At 41.1% G+C, this 16,113-nt stretch overlaps 1 protein-coding gene across 2 annotated transcripts in view; it reads right to left on the bottom strand.

Annotated features, from left to right (window-relative positions):
• Window positions 1-16,113, bottom strand: part of SH3GL2 (SH3 domain containing GRB2 like 2, endophilin A1) — a 160,686-nt gene that overhangs the window by 25,135 nt on the left and 119,438 nt on the right. For both annotated transcript variants that reach the window (XM_061630600.1, XM_061630594.1), the window contains exon 2: window positions 5,555-5,623. In XM_061630600.1, the coding sequence (XP_061486584.1) occupies window positions 5,555-5,580 (26 nt within the window). In that variant the 5' untranslated portion in view covers window positions 5,581-5,623. The remainder of the gene's footprint in view (window positions 1-5,554; window positions 5,624-16,113) is intronic.

Here is a 16,113-nt window from a genome sequence, read left to right as displayed (position 1 = left end):
ATTGATGAAATAGTAGTGCTGACTCTAAATAACCCCCCCCAAAAGGAAACTTTGATTTTTCATAGTGGTGGCCTATGTTTTCAACAAAAAAATTCTCTTTCAAAGGTAAGCTTTTGATGCAAAAATCGAACCCACAAAATTTCAGCTCAGCCAAATATAAAGCAACCTCACTAGCTATCTTCTACACTAAGGTTCTAGCAACAGTTTGAAATAAAATGCACATGTATCCAACAGACTGGTCGTGGTGGGAAACAATGACAGTTTAATGGTCATAGAATTCCTCTCCAGCACAAATAATAGTCCAGCTCAAAGTGTGTTCATTGAACATGCAGGAAGAACAGCATGCTCTGCCCTCAACCTACATATGTCTGTTGACCACCCGGGGCAGAGACTCGTTGTATTCAGCAGTATGCATTAAGGGATCTACCCATGCATTTGGGGACCCTGCTAAGACAGGGTCCTGATCATGCATACAGCACTGTGTACAGAGGGTTAAATCTACATGGAGGGTATCAGTGCTCTCTCCTCTTGTGCTTTGAATGATTCAATGGGGCTGCTGCTGCTGCTGATGATGATGAAAAGTCTTGGCAGCATGTCTTGAAAATCACCAGTGCAAGACAGAAGAACAAACTGCCTCCTGGTGATCATGAACAAGCAACCCTTTTATTAGGATCAGTTCATGTCACTCTGCTGCAATTGTAAGAGTACTCCATGATGCAGCCTGAGTGCACCTGGCCTGTTTGTTCCTTTGCAAGAGGGAGAGTTTCTTGATGCCTCCTTGTCCTTGTCATCTCCTCCTCTCCTCCATGCACTTGGCACAGGTGTTCATCACAGCAAACACATATCTAGTAATCTTCTTTCACTGCAATCAACACTTAACAGCCCACCAATTGTGAAAACTGCCTACAGACGTCCAAAGTAGAACAAGGATATGCAAGATCAAGCTCATGTCTGGCTTCCCTCTTTTCATTTATGTCTTCCACTTTTAGGACATAATTCAATTCTTCATTGTTATCCATGTCTCCTAATGTTTGTGAGTGAAAAAAGAAACCACAAAAGCAGATCAGCAAATATTTCATGGTGTTTGAAAAGTAAATAAATTGATGTGGACGCCAATCCAGATGTAGTCATGGTAGGCAATTAGGCAGGGATAACAACTGGTGGACTTGGGTGCAGTTGTGCACTGCCATTCACATCAAAAGTAGCATCCAGGCCTTTCAACAGGGCTCAGGTCAGCAACATGATGGAAATGTGCCTCAGGCACATTCACACTGGCAACTGTTGTGAATATGTGATTTCTCCTGCCTGATTGGAACACTGGAATTTGCTCTTGAAATCCTGTTACTCACCAACAATATGGCAACATATGACAGGAATAAAGCAATATCTGGGAGGAAAGGTGGAATATAAGTAAGTAAGTAAGTAAGTAAGACAGACAGACAGACAGACAGACAGACAGACAGACAGACACTGGATATGAATTACATACCTGATTTCCTGCACAGTACATTTAGTGTTTTATTATAACCAGGTCTGACACATAATTAAAGCCATCAAGGGCAATTAATAGTAGAAGTTTTAAAGTAGAATCCTCTTTATGGCCCATTCATTTCAATCCCATGTAAGTAGGTGTAGGACTGCAGCCTTAATTACTACTGGTGCAATGCTATACATCAGAAGTAAATCCCATTGAGTTCAATGGGTTTTACTTCTGGGTAAGTGGTTCTAGGGTTGTGGTTAGAGTGTTGGACTAGGACTTCGGAGACCAGGATTCAAATCCACACTCAGCTATGATGCACACTGGGTGACCATTCAAAATATTTTTAATTGACTATACATCGCAGCCCTAATTGTAACATTACTTTAATAATGTTTTCAAGCAAAACACTTCAATGTAGTTGTATTTGACTTTGCTTATTTAGATCTACAACATAGGCCTGTTGATCAAGAGAGCTTCTTAAACCTATCTCCAAATAAAAGGAACAAGGAAAAGCTTTTAACTGCAGCAATGCCATACTCTTCTGCTTCTCGTGACAAGAAAACTCTTTTGATTCCTTTTATGATGAAGCAAAAACCAGATGTCCTTTCCTCCCTCATTGCACAGGCTCAGATTCATACAATGTACACACAGGTTGCATCAATGGTTTATTCTACTAGGTGACCATAGTATTCTTTGACCTGCAATGAGAGCATCAAAAAATTGTTCAGGGTTGTTAAAACAAAAAGGGATTGTGAAGAGCTCCAAAAAGACCTCTCCAAACTGAGTGAATGGACGGAAAAATGGCAAATGCAATTCAATATAAACAAGTGTAAAATTATGCATATTGGAGCAAAAAATCTTAATTTCACATATACGCTCATGGGATCTGAACTGGCGGTGACCGACCAGGAGAGAGACCTCGGGGTTGTAGTGGACAGCAGGATGAAAATGTCGACCCAGTGTGCGGCAGCTGTGAAAAAGGCAAATTCCATGCTAGCGATAATTAGGAAAGGTATTGAAAATAAAACAGCCGATATCATAATGCCGTTGTATAAATCTATGGTGCGGCCGCATTTGGAATACTGTGTACAGTTCTGGTCGCCTCATCTCAAAAAGGATATTATAGAGTTGGAAAAGGTTCAGAAGAGGGCAACCAGAATGATCAAGGGGATGGAGCGACTCCCTTACGAGGAAAGGTTGCAGCATTTGGGCCTTTTTAGTTTAGAGAAAAGGCGGGTCAGAGGAGACATGATAGAAGTGTATAAAATTATGCATGGCATTGAGAAAGTGGATAGAGAAAAGTTCTTCTCCCTCTCTCATAATACTAGAACTTGTGGACATTCAAAGAAGCTGAATGTTGGAAGATTCAGGACAGACAAAAGGAAGTACTTCTTTACTCAGCGCATAGTTAAACTATGGAATTTGCTCCCACAAGATGCAGTAATGGCCACCAGCTTGGACGGCTTTAAAAGAAGATTAGACAAATTCATGGAGGACAGGGCTATCAATGGCTACTAGCTGTGATGGCTGTGCTCTGCCACCCTAGTCAGAGGCAGCATGCTTCTGAAAACCAGTTGCTGGAAGCCTCAGGAGGGGAGAGTGTTCTTGCACTCGGGTCCTGCTTGCGGGCTTCCCCCAGGCACCTGGTTGGCCACTGTGAGAACAGGATGCTGGACTAGATGGGCCACTGGCCTGATCCAGCAGGCTCTTCTTATGTTCTTATGTTCTTATGCTGGTAGTGGACTGTAGCTCTGCTTGTAAACTATAATCCCTTGTAACATTTTTAATGACACACTGACAATGCTCGCCAGCAAAGATCTTATGGGAACTGTCCAAATGTGTAAACACTACCACAGTGGCGTACCAAGGGCAGAGCGGTAGGAGCGGTCCACCCCGGGTGCGGGCAATAAGGGGGTGCATTGTCTGCTTCAGGGTACCAGGGTAGACTCTTTCTCAAGAGCACTGAACTCAGGCACAGGCTTCTACCTAGGTACAGAGCAGTGGCATACCTCACGCACTTCCGTCTTTCTAGCCCTTACTGGCAACCAATAAAGAGACTTCTCGCCTTTTCTCTCCCCCTCCTCTTCTCCCTTCACAGCTGGCCCTTAATTCCGCCAGGGCCTGAAGAGCGTCACGCGGGCTTGCATCTCGCTCCCTCCCTCCCCACACTTTACCTGGCTCAGTCTTTTAAGAGCGCGTGAGCCACTTTGCAGACACGCTCTGAGTTTTGTTTCCCTTCAGGGTGTGGCAAACCCTGTCACCTTGTTCTGTACTTTTGTCTCCGCCAAGAAAAGTGACCAGAGCTCCGGAGCTTCTGCATTCCTTCGAGAGAAACTTATTTGAGCTATTTGCGCATCTCTCCAGGGTCCTGTACCCGACTCCCATGCTGAGTTAGCCCTGGGCGCACTAAGTGAGCTCTGCGCCTGGCTGGCATGTTGCTGCCTGTCTTGGTGGAACTCGCCTTCTCCACATGGGGGCCAGCAGGCGCCCAGGAGAGCCCCCCGGGGAGCCGCTTCATGTGTACTTCGCTGCTGCTGGAAGCATATTTATTTGAATGATTGGATTATTTATTTATTTATTAAATTTATACCCTGCCTTATGGCCCAAAGGCCCTCAAGGCGGCTTACAAAAAACACGAACATAATACATCAATAAAACATAATACATCAGTAAAATAATACAGTTCTCAAAATTAAATAACAATTCTCAAAATTAAATAACAAATAACATTTGCAGTAACTAACTATAAAATAAGGTGATTCCCGCATCATAATGTAACAGTCAGCAAAAAAATAAAAATAAAAACAAAACAGAACAAAGCAGTAAAAACAAAGAATGTCTTTTAGAGTATGAAGCTGGGCCATTTCTAGCTTTGCTCCATCTTTGCAGGGTGTCCTTCACTTGCCAAAGCCTCCCACTTCTGGTTTTCAAAAAGAAGGCGAAAGACTTATCTATTTCAGCAACCCTCTACAGCTATTGGAGTGAGATCAGTAAGGGTTTTTGAGGTCTTGCAGGTGCAGATTTTATTGTGGACAGCTTTTGTTCATTGTTTTTCAATGCCTGCTTTATTTATAGCATTGTGTACACACGTGTTGTATAATCATCAGTGTTGGTGTTAAGTGGCTCCAGAGTGAGACGATGGGAGCAAGGGCCCCTTGACACGTAAGCTTATCCCTCAACGCTAACCCCCACCCTTACTGATTTAAAGGAAAGTTATTTTTCACATGCAAACTATAATTCAGGGGTTGCCAGCCTTTTCACACCAGAGGTCACATTTCAAATTTTGAGAGAGTGCTGAGGGCACCAGTCATAAAATGGCTGCCATGGGGAGGGTGTGATATAACACAAAGTTAGAGAGCAGTCATGGTGAACCTTTTCCCATAATTATATTTCCATACTAGAAAATGTTTGACCTAATGAATTTCTGCCTGCCATACAGCTGTTAAAGGCACAAGAATCCTGTTTCTCCCCCAATGCCAACCCAAATCAAGGCCTAGTCTTCCATCCTATACTCACTTACTGGATACAAGGCCCTATTAAACACATGTCAGAGTACATATATACTATTGTACTGTAAGTAAACTATATAGTGAATTCTTAAAGCATAAAACATGCCTAAGCCTGTTTGCAAAGTTTTCACATTTGCCTTTTGAGAGGAGGGTGATTCTTTAACATTCGCCACACTTATTTATTGTATAGTAGTATTTGCAGAAAATAACTTCTAGCCGCTACCTAATCTCTGGAGGGGGATGTCTTTTACACGGTCCTTGTAAGTTTCTTTTCGGGCCATTATTATTATTTGTTTCATTTCATGATTATTACTGAAAATAATTTTGTCATATAGAGGAGAGGGGTGTTCAAAAATGAACCGCTCTGGGTGTCAAATATGCTAGGTACGCCACTGCACTACCAAGTGCTTCAGTTACTTTGCGCAGCCCTACATAAAGAACCCTACGTTCATTGAATTTGGATCTGTCCACTTGATATTTTTATCTCTTGCTTGAAAATGAATAGAAATAACCAGACAATGCTGAAATAACAGAAAGATGTAATAGAAACTGCTTGCAGACTTACCCTTTCCATTTCCTTGAAATCTTCATCTAGCTTGGTTCCTTCTGCTCCGCCAACCTTCTCACTCACTTTCTGTAGATGGAGAAAAGCAAAAGATAAATCCAGGTTAAATGGATAAGGTAGAGGAAGCTTTGGTGCAAGATGTTATTGGGATGGTTTTCCTTGAAGGAAGGAAGGATTGATGGACAGCAATTGTCCTTAAGCCTCGTCATTTTGTTTACAAGTCAGAGAGACATGTTTGTCTTTGTTAATTGTTCAAGTACAAGTCGAGTTTATTGCTTAGGGCCATAGGCCACCGCAGGGTCACATACAGGGTACAAAATATAAAATCCAAATAGAAAACGTAAAAATATAGAATACAGGTATTAAAAATATAAATTAAAAAGCACAGTACACAAGAAACAGTTTAAAACTAAGGACAGTGAGTACAATTACATCATACACCCTTGAACACAGGGCCCAGGTCAGGCCAGCTAAGATTTATCTGAAGACCTTGCCTGTTTTTGAAACTTAATCCTGATTTTTGCTGCAGCAAAAGCAAAATTTGCCACTTGCCTCATAACAAAATTGTCTGTGCCTGCTAAGAGAACACAAACTCGTTCCAGAATGGACCTGTTCTCAAGAAGATGGATAATAGGAGTAAAAAAACTTGGACCGCAGATCATTATAAAGGGGACACCTCAGCAAGTAATGGGTAATATCCTCTGTCTCACCCAAATTACATATACAGTACCGAAGATGGATCGGTATATTTGCATATCTTCCTTCAAGAAGTGCAGAGGGCATGGTTTGAAAGCGGATAGCTATAAACGCTCTTCTCAAACAAGGGACTTCTAAGAAGGAGAAGTAGGGCTCCATATTAAACGTGGTTTTAAACAGAGGGAACCAGCAGGAAAAGGATGACTGGGTGGAAGCATACAAATCCCATTGTTTGGCATAAAAGAGTATTCTATCCCTCAGTATCCTTTGGCTAGTGGGGTTACAAAAGAGGGAGGAGACTCGATGCTTATCCCATAAAAAGCAAGGATTGATTTAATTCTAATTAACCAGGTAGATTGCAACGGATTTTGTAGTTGCTCATGGAGGCATTTTTTAGGCAGCCAAGAAAGATCCATGGCAGTTAATCTTAGCCAAAAGGAGGCAAGGGCAACATGGGCCAGGGCTACTAAAGAATATAAGCCAGTCTCAATCGTCAAGAGGGAAATCAGCGTTCCACAAGGGACTGCTAAGACCCTGCGAAGGAAGGCATTTTGGACTTTCTCGAGACAAAGAGGCTTTGCGTGACCCCAGATCTCAGCGCCATAGAGTAGCATAGGAATGATTTTCCTTTGAAACACCTCCAGAGCAGGTGGCACCAAGTTGCCTCCCTTAAATTTAAAAAAACACAACAGCAAATGAATGGAATTGGTGGCTTTTAGTTTAGCTGTTGCAACATGTAAATTCCACGAAAGGGTGGAAGTAAAGGTAAGGCCCAGATAGGTAAAATGGCGCTGTTGATGAATAAGTCTACCATTTAGTTTCCATAGATGGAGTTTAGGTTGTCGACCAAAAACTACAACTACCGTCTTAGAGTAATTTATTGTTAAGTGCTCCTTCATGCAATAGGATCCCAGGGTTCTTAAAAGTCTCCTCATGCCTATTTGTGTGAGGGAAATTAAGGCAAGGTCGTCCGCGTATAGCAGTACCGAAATCTTTGAGTCCAATATCGAAGGGGGAAAGAAATCGGGGCCTGCTAACACCTTTACAATATTACTGATGTATAGATTGAAAAGAAGCGGGGCCAAAAGGCACCCTTGGCGAACTCCTCTCTTTATGGGAACTGCATCTGAGAGAAGACCGTTAGGCCCCACTCTAACCCTAAGGGACGTGTTAGTGTGGAGTATACGTAGGAGACAGAGCAGACGATGGTCAATATTTGTGCATGCCAATTTCTGCCATAGCCTCTCTCTGTCGATTAGATCAAAGGCCGAGGAAAAGTCGACAAAGGTTACAAATAACTCTCTTCTCTTGTCAAGGGAGTACTTCTGGATTAAATGAGATAGGGTAAAAGCATGATCAATGGTGGACTTACTGTTGGTTGTGCGCGTATAGATCATACAAGGATGGAATCCAAGAGTTGCATAGAACAGGAATAAGCCAGGCCAGGCAAGTTTCTTGTAAGAGTCTTTACTAGGCAAAGACATTAGACACAGTTCTCTTCACAGACAGCTTTTCCCCCACACTGAGCTTTTCCAAGCATCCCACCTTATCAGGCTTCCCAGCCAGCTGCTGACCTTGGCAAACCTGGCGCTCTGTTCTCACAGCTTAACCCTTCTGCTTCAGGTTTCACTCTCTTTGCTAAAAACCCTGTCTGTGAGTCTCACAGCATGCTTCACTGACCAACAGCCCCCACCTGAGACTCACAGATTACAAAACTTCATTGTTCATTATTACATTTCTACAATATTAACTTTTCATTACAATACATATCAGTACATGGTTTGTTTTCTTACAGTTTCTATTTACATTTTTCAGTTCAGTTCTTGTTTCTTTATTTCTTTATTCACACAAGTTTTACAGAGTCATTTTTGTTCACTTTTATTTGATAATACATTTATATTTCATTCCTCAACACAAAACTTCCACATGAGATCCATTGTTTCTTTATCTATTGGTCCTTCTTTTTCCCATTCTACTGGATATTCATCTGTCTCATTATTCTGTTGTGTAACATTAAATGTGAATCTCTGAGGTGGTTGACCTTTCGTTTTTCTTTCTGATCTCCTAACATTATCTATTTCCATTTCTTCCTCACTCTCTATTTTACTTGGACCTGCACCTGTGTCTGCACTTGTACTTGGCATTTCTGTATCTTGCATTGCCATGTCTTCACTTCTCAGCCTTTTTACAGTACGTTTGCCACCGTGTATTAGATCAGTCAATGCAGTTCTTAATGGAATTTGCTGCCCAAAAGGAACATCTGCTGCTTCCTGCTTGCTTGCACTATCTAGGATAACTGTTTGACTGTCTCTCCAAGGTTTATCTATCACCTTTATGCTTCTGCTTAACACTAATTGTTGTTTCTCAGGCAACCAAACTCTATAATATGAATTCTGAAATCCCAAAATGCATCCTGCCTGAGCTCTTGAGCCTAATTTACCATGCCTTTTCTGTTTTGCAACATGTACCCAGCATTTTGCCCCAAAACGTTCTATGTGTTTCACCCTGGGCTTTCTTCCAGTCAGTTTCTCATAGGGAGACATGCCTATTGTTCTGTGCATGAGACGGTTCTGAATATAAACAGTGTACAGAATACATTCACCCCAATAAGTGTTATTCATATCTGCATCTGCTAGCATGGCTCTCATTGAATCCTGCAATGACCGGTTCCTCCTCTCTGCAGTTCCGTTGGAGGATGGGCTGAAGGGAGCAGTGAGACTCTGTATTATTCCCTTCTTTTCCAAATATGTTTTAAATGAATTACTGGTAAATTCCCCACCTTGATCTGATTTGATATTTTTGATAACAACCCCATATTGTGTCTCTGTCCTCTGTATAAATGCCTTCAATTTCTCTTCTGCTTCACTTTTCTTTTTCAATAAGAACACATGTGTAAATCTGGAGAAATCATCCACAATCACTAAATAAAACCTTGCTCCACCTTTTGAGCACTGGAAAGGTCCAGCCAAATCCACATGTATGAGCTGATAGGGTTCAGTGGTCGTGCTTTCACAGCTCTTATTTACCGGAGTCACAGTCATTTTTGTTTTATAGCATACTTCACACTCATCCACATGCTCACAATGTGTTAATTTCAAATCTTGACTATGCTTTGGGGTGTTTTGTACCTTTTCGAAATGTGCGTGTGCCAATTTTCTGTGCCATTCATGTAAACAATTATCATGTTTATCTTTATTAACTCCTATCCAAGCACACGTGGGTTTATCAAGATTGCACTCAACCATAAACATTTGGTTCTGTAATTTCCCTTGCATGCATATTTCACCATCCTTTCTCACAAAACATCTATCCCCTTCAAATGTAACTTTACAACCTATTTGAGCCAATTTTCTTACTGATAGAATGTTATATTTTAAACCAGAAACCAATAACACATCTGTTAATATAGTTCCCAAATTACCCAACCTGAGCGTGCCTTTTGCAATCGCGTTCTGAGTCGATCCGTCAGCCAGATAAATCTTCTCCTGAGCCGGCTTTGAAGTGTAAAATAAACTAGAGTCTGTGATTAGGCAATTAGACGCTCCACTGTCGAGAAGCCACTTAGAGTTAATGAGTTTATTGTCCTCCTTAGTAACAAAGTTCACGCTTGTTCTCTGACTTCCAAAGACCCTGTTATTTCTCTTCTTTAAACAATGTCTCTGTATATGTCCACGGGACCCACAAAAGTAACATATTTTATTCTCTTGCCTGCTTCTTTGATTTTGTTGTTGTTGTACAGCCACAGTCTCTTTTAACTCTGTTTTCTTATTTTCTTGTCTTCTATTCCACTCTTGTTGAAGTTTCTGTTCTACAAAGTCCAAATTCAGATGTCCGTCTGGTAAGCTTTCCAGGCTTGAGACCGTGACGTCCCATTTTTGATCAAATGAAGATAACAGTATATAGACCATCTGAATGTCACTATGATGCACTCCTCTATCTTGCAGCTCAGCATTTAATCTACGAAATTCAGCCAGATGCTCTGTCATAGTCACTTCATCTGTAAAACGCATCTGATAAAGTTTCCGTGCTAAACACAGCCTGCTCCCAGCAGTTTGCTGCACATGAGCGGCTCTTAGCTGCTCCCACATCTGATTAGCTGTCGGCTCATTACTCACCAGCAACAGTTGAGAATCAGACAGCCCCAGAGTAATAAAAGCCTTCGCTTTCTCGTCTTTCTTCAACCACGCTGCTGAAGGAGCTGCCGGAGGGGGGTTTTCTACAACATCATTCAAATCTTCTTTAATCAGAACTGCTCTCATTCTCCATTTCCAGCTGGAGTAGTTTACAGCATTCAGCCTCTCCATCGGCATCCCGGATAACAGGTTTACAGCCATGTTGTCCACTCTTACTTGCCTCTTTCTTGCACTTTGTTTCTCTCTGCACCAACGTCACTTCAACACTCTTGAACCCGCTACCTTGTATGATAAGCTGGGCCCATAACCCCTGTTGGTTGTGCGCGTATAGATCATACAAGGATGGAATCCAAGAGTTGCATAGAACAGGAATAAGCCAGGCCAGGCAAGTTTCTTGTAAGAGTCTTTACTAGGCAAAGACATTAGACACAGTTCTCTTCACAGACAGGTTTTCCCCCACACTGAGCTTTTCCAAGCATCCCATCTTATCAGGCTTCCCAGCCAGCTGCTGACCTTGGCAAACCTGGCGCTCTGTTCTCACAGCTTAACCCTTCTGCTTCAGGTTTCACTCTCTTTGCTAAAAACCCTGTCTGTGAGTCTCACAGCATGCTTCACTGACCAACACTTACCCCTAAGGAATCCGGGTTGCTCTTCTGCGATAACCTTATTCTCGAGAGCCCAGGACTGTAATTTCCCCAGCAAATATTTGGCATATAGTTTTGCTGCGACATCGATAAGGCTAATGGGTCTAAAGTTTTCCGGAGCATCTCTGGAGCCCTTTTTGTGAATTGGGATCACGACACTGTTCTCCCAGCCTTTAGGGACAGTGCCAGACTGATTGATGTAGGTAAATAGCTTGGCAAACACAGGGGCCCACCAGTCAGGGGCAGCTTTAAATAGTTCAGCCGGAATCATGTCCTGGCCCGGGGCTTTTTTAGAAGGAAGGGAGTTGATCAATGGGGATAGCTCTTGTGGGTCCACTGGGGCCCACTCTTCACATGCCTGTAAGGCCATAAAGGGAGAATTGACATGAATGTTCGGCATAGGAGAGGCCACGCCGCCGGCAAAAAGGTCTGAAAAATACGAACACCAACGGGCCGCGGTGATATGATTATCTATTGGGGAATATTCCCCTTTAAGGCCTCTCGAAATTATAGCCCAGAAACTAGCTGAGTTGTGGTCAGCCAGCGCTGCTGCCAGATCCATCCATTGTTGGCGTATAAACTTTGCTTTTTTAGTACGAAGTAAATTCTTGTAGAGCCTACGTTGGGAGATATAACGACTGAGGTTTTCTGAGGAATCTACATTCCTTAAGGATCTTATAACGTCAGTCAGCATCTTTTTAGATTGTGCACACTGGTTATCATACCACCCACAATGCTTCCTTAAAGGGGGACGGGAGGTAGTCACCAATGGCTTCATATCCTCCAGTAAGATCATATAAAGCTCAAGAGGATTTACAGAGGATAGGAGTTGATCATGCAGCCTTAAAGTGGCAGGAGAATATAAATGGGCAGTCATAACATCTTGCAACCTCCCATCCCAACGTAGCCTCCTCACCCCAAGCGGAAGAAGATTGTCGGAGTGGATACCACTGGAAATTAAAGGGGATAATGGGATGGAGAAAAGGGAGCAAATAGGCATATGGTCGCTCTCAGATCTAACTAAGACTGTGAAGGCCTCAAAGTATTGACTTAATACCGGTGAAAGGAACATAAAATCAATGACACTCATCCCTCTGTGCCCATAAAACATATATGAGTCTGCTAAAGGATGATTAGAACCATTACAGATAATTAGGCGATATTTAAAGATCAGGGCAAAAAGCGAACAACCTGCTGTAGATATTACTTGATCCCTAGAAGACCTAGGAGGACAGAAGGATAGATCCTCCGGGGATAATTGTTAGGCCTGATGGCGGCAGAGTATCTTCCTGTAAAAGGCTTATGCAAGGCAGGAAAAAGGAAAGAGAACTTTAGTGGTTTCGAATCAGTTCTATGCATAAAATCCATGGCCACAATGGATTTTAACCAAGATTTCAAAAGAATGCAGGTCACAAAGTCCACTCTGTATTGGGCTTCTTCAGGCAACTTAAATTATACCACGGACATGGGAAGAGAGAGGATCCTTAAGAGCATCAACTCTATTTGAGAATCTTTGTCTCCAAAAATGTTGCAAAAGCAAACCATTTCCACTATATATAATATATAAGAAACATGTGGAAATTCACATGGCTTAAAGCTGACTTAGAAATCAGATCTTGGGATAATTATCTCATGTGATAAAATGAACTTTGCATGAGCACAATAACCATGCAAATCTGTCCTTTTTTTTTTTTCAATAATTTTTATTCAGATTTTCATAAAACATACAAGACAAAATCATAAAACATTCAAAGACAAAAAACAAAATCAAAAATAGTTAAACAAAAAGAAAAAAAGAAAAAAAAAACAAAAATAAAAAATAAAGAGTAAAATATTGACTTCCCATTTGTCAAAGATCAAATCAGTTATAAGTCTATAATATATAACAATCCTGTCTCTTAAGTCATATTATAAAATCACTTTCCTCCAGTAGTTATCTTACTTAATCATCAAATCTCATAAACATTACTTTATTCTTTCCACAAAAAGTCAAAGAGAGGTTTCAATTCTTTAAGAAATATATCTATCAATTTTTTTTTCCAGATAAGCATATCGATTAATCCATCTCATTACTAATTATGATAATCTTATTGTCATAACCATAGTCAAAATAAACATTTCAATTAATCCATCACATCAGAATCTGTTAGGTTCAATAATTTCAGTAGCCATTGTTCTATTATCTCTATTAGTTCCATTTTCCATCTTCCATCTTCAGTAGTCTTGTTAAGTCCAGTAATTTCAATATCCAATCTTCCATTATCAGTATTCCATAATAATCTTGCTGTCAAAGCCATAGTCATATAGTAAGAGTCTGATGGGGATTACCTCTATCCCAAATATTTTCTTGCCATCCATTCTGAATAGGTTGCTGAAATACTGCTGTAAAATCATATCTCTGTTCTTTTTTTCAAAATACACTGGGTCATCTCTTAAAAGTTTTTCCATTGTCACATGGCTGCAGTTAATTCCATAGATTTTCTCTATATTGGGCTCCATCACATCATTCCAGTCCAGAAGATTATCCATGCCATTGATAACTTTATCTCTAGAATCTTCATTCATTTCTTCAGAGATAACATTGAGTTCCAAACAATAGATTTTATTTCTAAAGTCCATAGACTCCAAATCTTGTTCCTGTTCCACGTTGGTTCCAATCTCCGGGATCTCCTCTCTCACAGGGACCCCTATTCCAGTCTCCAGGGTCACCTCTCTCACAGGGACCCCTGTTCCAATCTCCGGGGTCTCCTCTCTCACAGGGACCCCTTCCAGGGTCACCTCTCTCACAGGGACCCTTATATCTTTAATCTCCTGCTTCATTTTACTCAATTCAATTTTCATTATCTCAATCTCATCCATTATTTTCTGAAACATAGTTATTTCCAGATTTTCAGCCACTTTCTTAATTGCCATTTTAAAAGAAAAATATAGGAAAACCACTTCTTATTTCAGCAACAATTGGGTTAATACTCCAAACTTGGTGACATCACAGTATAAACAGAGCAGACAGCCTTATCTCTCCAATAGTTAAGTAAACAAAATGCAGTTCCCAGGATCGAAACAATTAATGGCAATCGTCAAGAAACAGATTCGTCAAAATAAAATAGACCAAAAAGAGAGTAGTCTCAAAACAGTATAATATTTTTCAAAATAAAAATCTGGAATAGAAATCCCTCTTCTGTGTATATCTTTAGAATGCAAATCCAGGACAGCTTTTTGCAACAAAAACAGAGATAAGCTATTAATTAGTGCGTAGCAGAGAGAAGTTACGGCTCCCCAGTGAGATGTCAAAAACTGATCAATCTGGCAAATCTCTTTTAAACAGCAACAATTTAAGTCAAGTAAAAGAAAAATATAGAAAGAAGGGTGCTTGCCTGTTAGTGCGTTCTCTCTTAGAAGATAAGGTGAACGTTCGCTTTATCAGATAGAGCTTGCTGTTAAAAATCCGTCCCACCTTCGTCGGCTGGACCTCGTCCCATAAATTAATGAGATCTGGTCGTCCCAACAAAAATAGGCTTTGAGGTTAATCTCTTCGTTTCTCCCTACCCGGGAGAAGTTTAATCAGTCAAAAAAAAAAGAAAAAACTGACTGATATATCTGAATAAGCTTCTTTTGAGGCAGGAGCCCGTCTCAAAAGCAGGCACAGGCTAAGTCACCCTTCCCGGAAGTCCCCATGCAAATCTGTCCTGACAATACAGTCTCCTTTAGAACTCACACATAGGTGGCACTATACAACTGCAAGATTTCATAATATTGATAACAGCCTCATACCCTTGTGTTGGAGAGGCTGCAAAATAAGGGGCACCTTATTCCAGATGTGGTGAGAATATCCCTAAGTGAAAACATTTTGGTCTCGAGTGTTTGACTTAATATCAGACAAAAGCAAACAAATAATCATTACAGAGCCTCAATCAGCAGAGCCTCAATAACTCAATTATTACCAGATAATCAAAACCAAAACATTGCATACGTAAATAAAAACCTTCATGCTTGCCACAATAAGGATGAAGATGGCAAAAAAATGAAGCCAACATTTGGCTGCACAGTAAATGATTCAATCATCAGAGCTTGGCAGATTGCACTAGACAAAAAATTAATACACATTCAAAATTAATATCATACAATCAGAGAGTTGACTAAGATACATTACTGTACACAACTCTTCTATATGTTTTATCTGTCCATTCACTGTCATGTGTGTTTGTCACCATTATGGCAGGGCTATCAGTGTGCAGATCTGGTAAATTTCAGTAAGGAATAAAATAATCTCAGGCAATTTAGCTTCACTAGTCTCCCCCCACCACATCACTTAGCCTTGACTTTCTCTCTCAGTTCTGTATCCTATCATATTCAATAGGTGTCTAGAAAGGTGGAAAACTACTGTATTAACTCCAAAAACATCAAGGAGGTTCACATTCAGCATGGGGCCAAATTTGGGAGAATGACGTTACAGCGCCATGGTTCCCAAAGCTATAAAATGATTACATAACAGCATGCTGTTTTCAAGAGCCTATATAATATGTATCACAACGCTGCTAGATAATGGAAGACAATTAAACGTCATTACGCATTAAAACTTAGAACATTTAAAAAAGGAGTGTTCCCTAAGGAGGGACGGTGAGTGATATATAATGCTCATACAGCCATTGTTATCCGTTGCCTTTGCAAAATTTGCACAGTCTGGCTTCTGTGGATGCTTTCCCCCCCCCCCCGCCTAATCTGTCTGTTTTGGATTCAAGTGTTCCTGTGCTCACAGAGCTGGAGCAAAAACCCAAGTATAAGAAATACAACAGGAGACTTGTAGAGATCTCAAAGTCTGCAGACACACACACACACCATCTTGAGAGAGAAAACTAAAGAGTGAGGGGACACTCCCCAAAGCCTCATAAGAACTCAGAGGCTGGCAATGTTGAGCAATGGGGGGGGGACCTGATAACTGGCAGGGGGAGGAATGGCTGGCAAAGGGGAAATATACTCCACTTCTGCCTTGCCCAACAGTTGGGTCCCCAGATGTTGCTGGACTACAGCTCCCATCAGCCACAGCCAGCATAGCTAATGGCCAGGAATGATGGGAACTGTAGTCCAG

This window comes from Rhineura floridana, chromosome 1 (assembly GCF_030035675.1).
Source record: "Rhineura floridana isolate rRhiFlo1 chromosome 1, rRhiFlo1.hap2, whole genome shotgun sequence".
Lineage (NCBI taxonomy): Eukaryota > Metazoa > Chordata > Lepidosauria > Squamata > Rhineuridae > Rhineura > Rhineura floridana.
The sequence above is the reverse complement of the archived record's forward strand: the minus strand, read 5'-3'. Positions and strand labels throughout refer to the sequence as shown.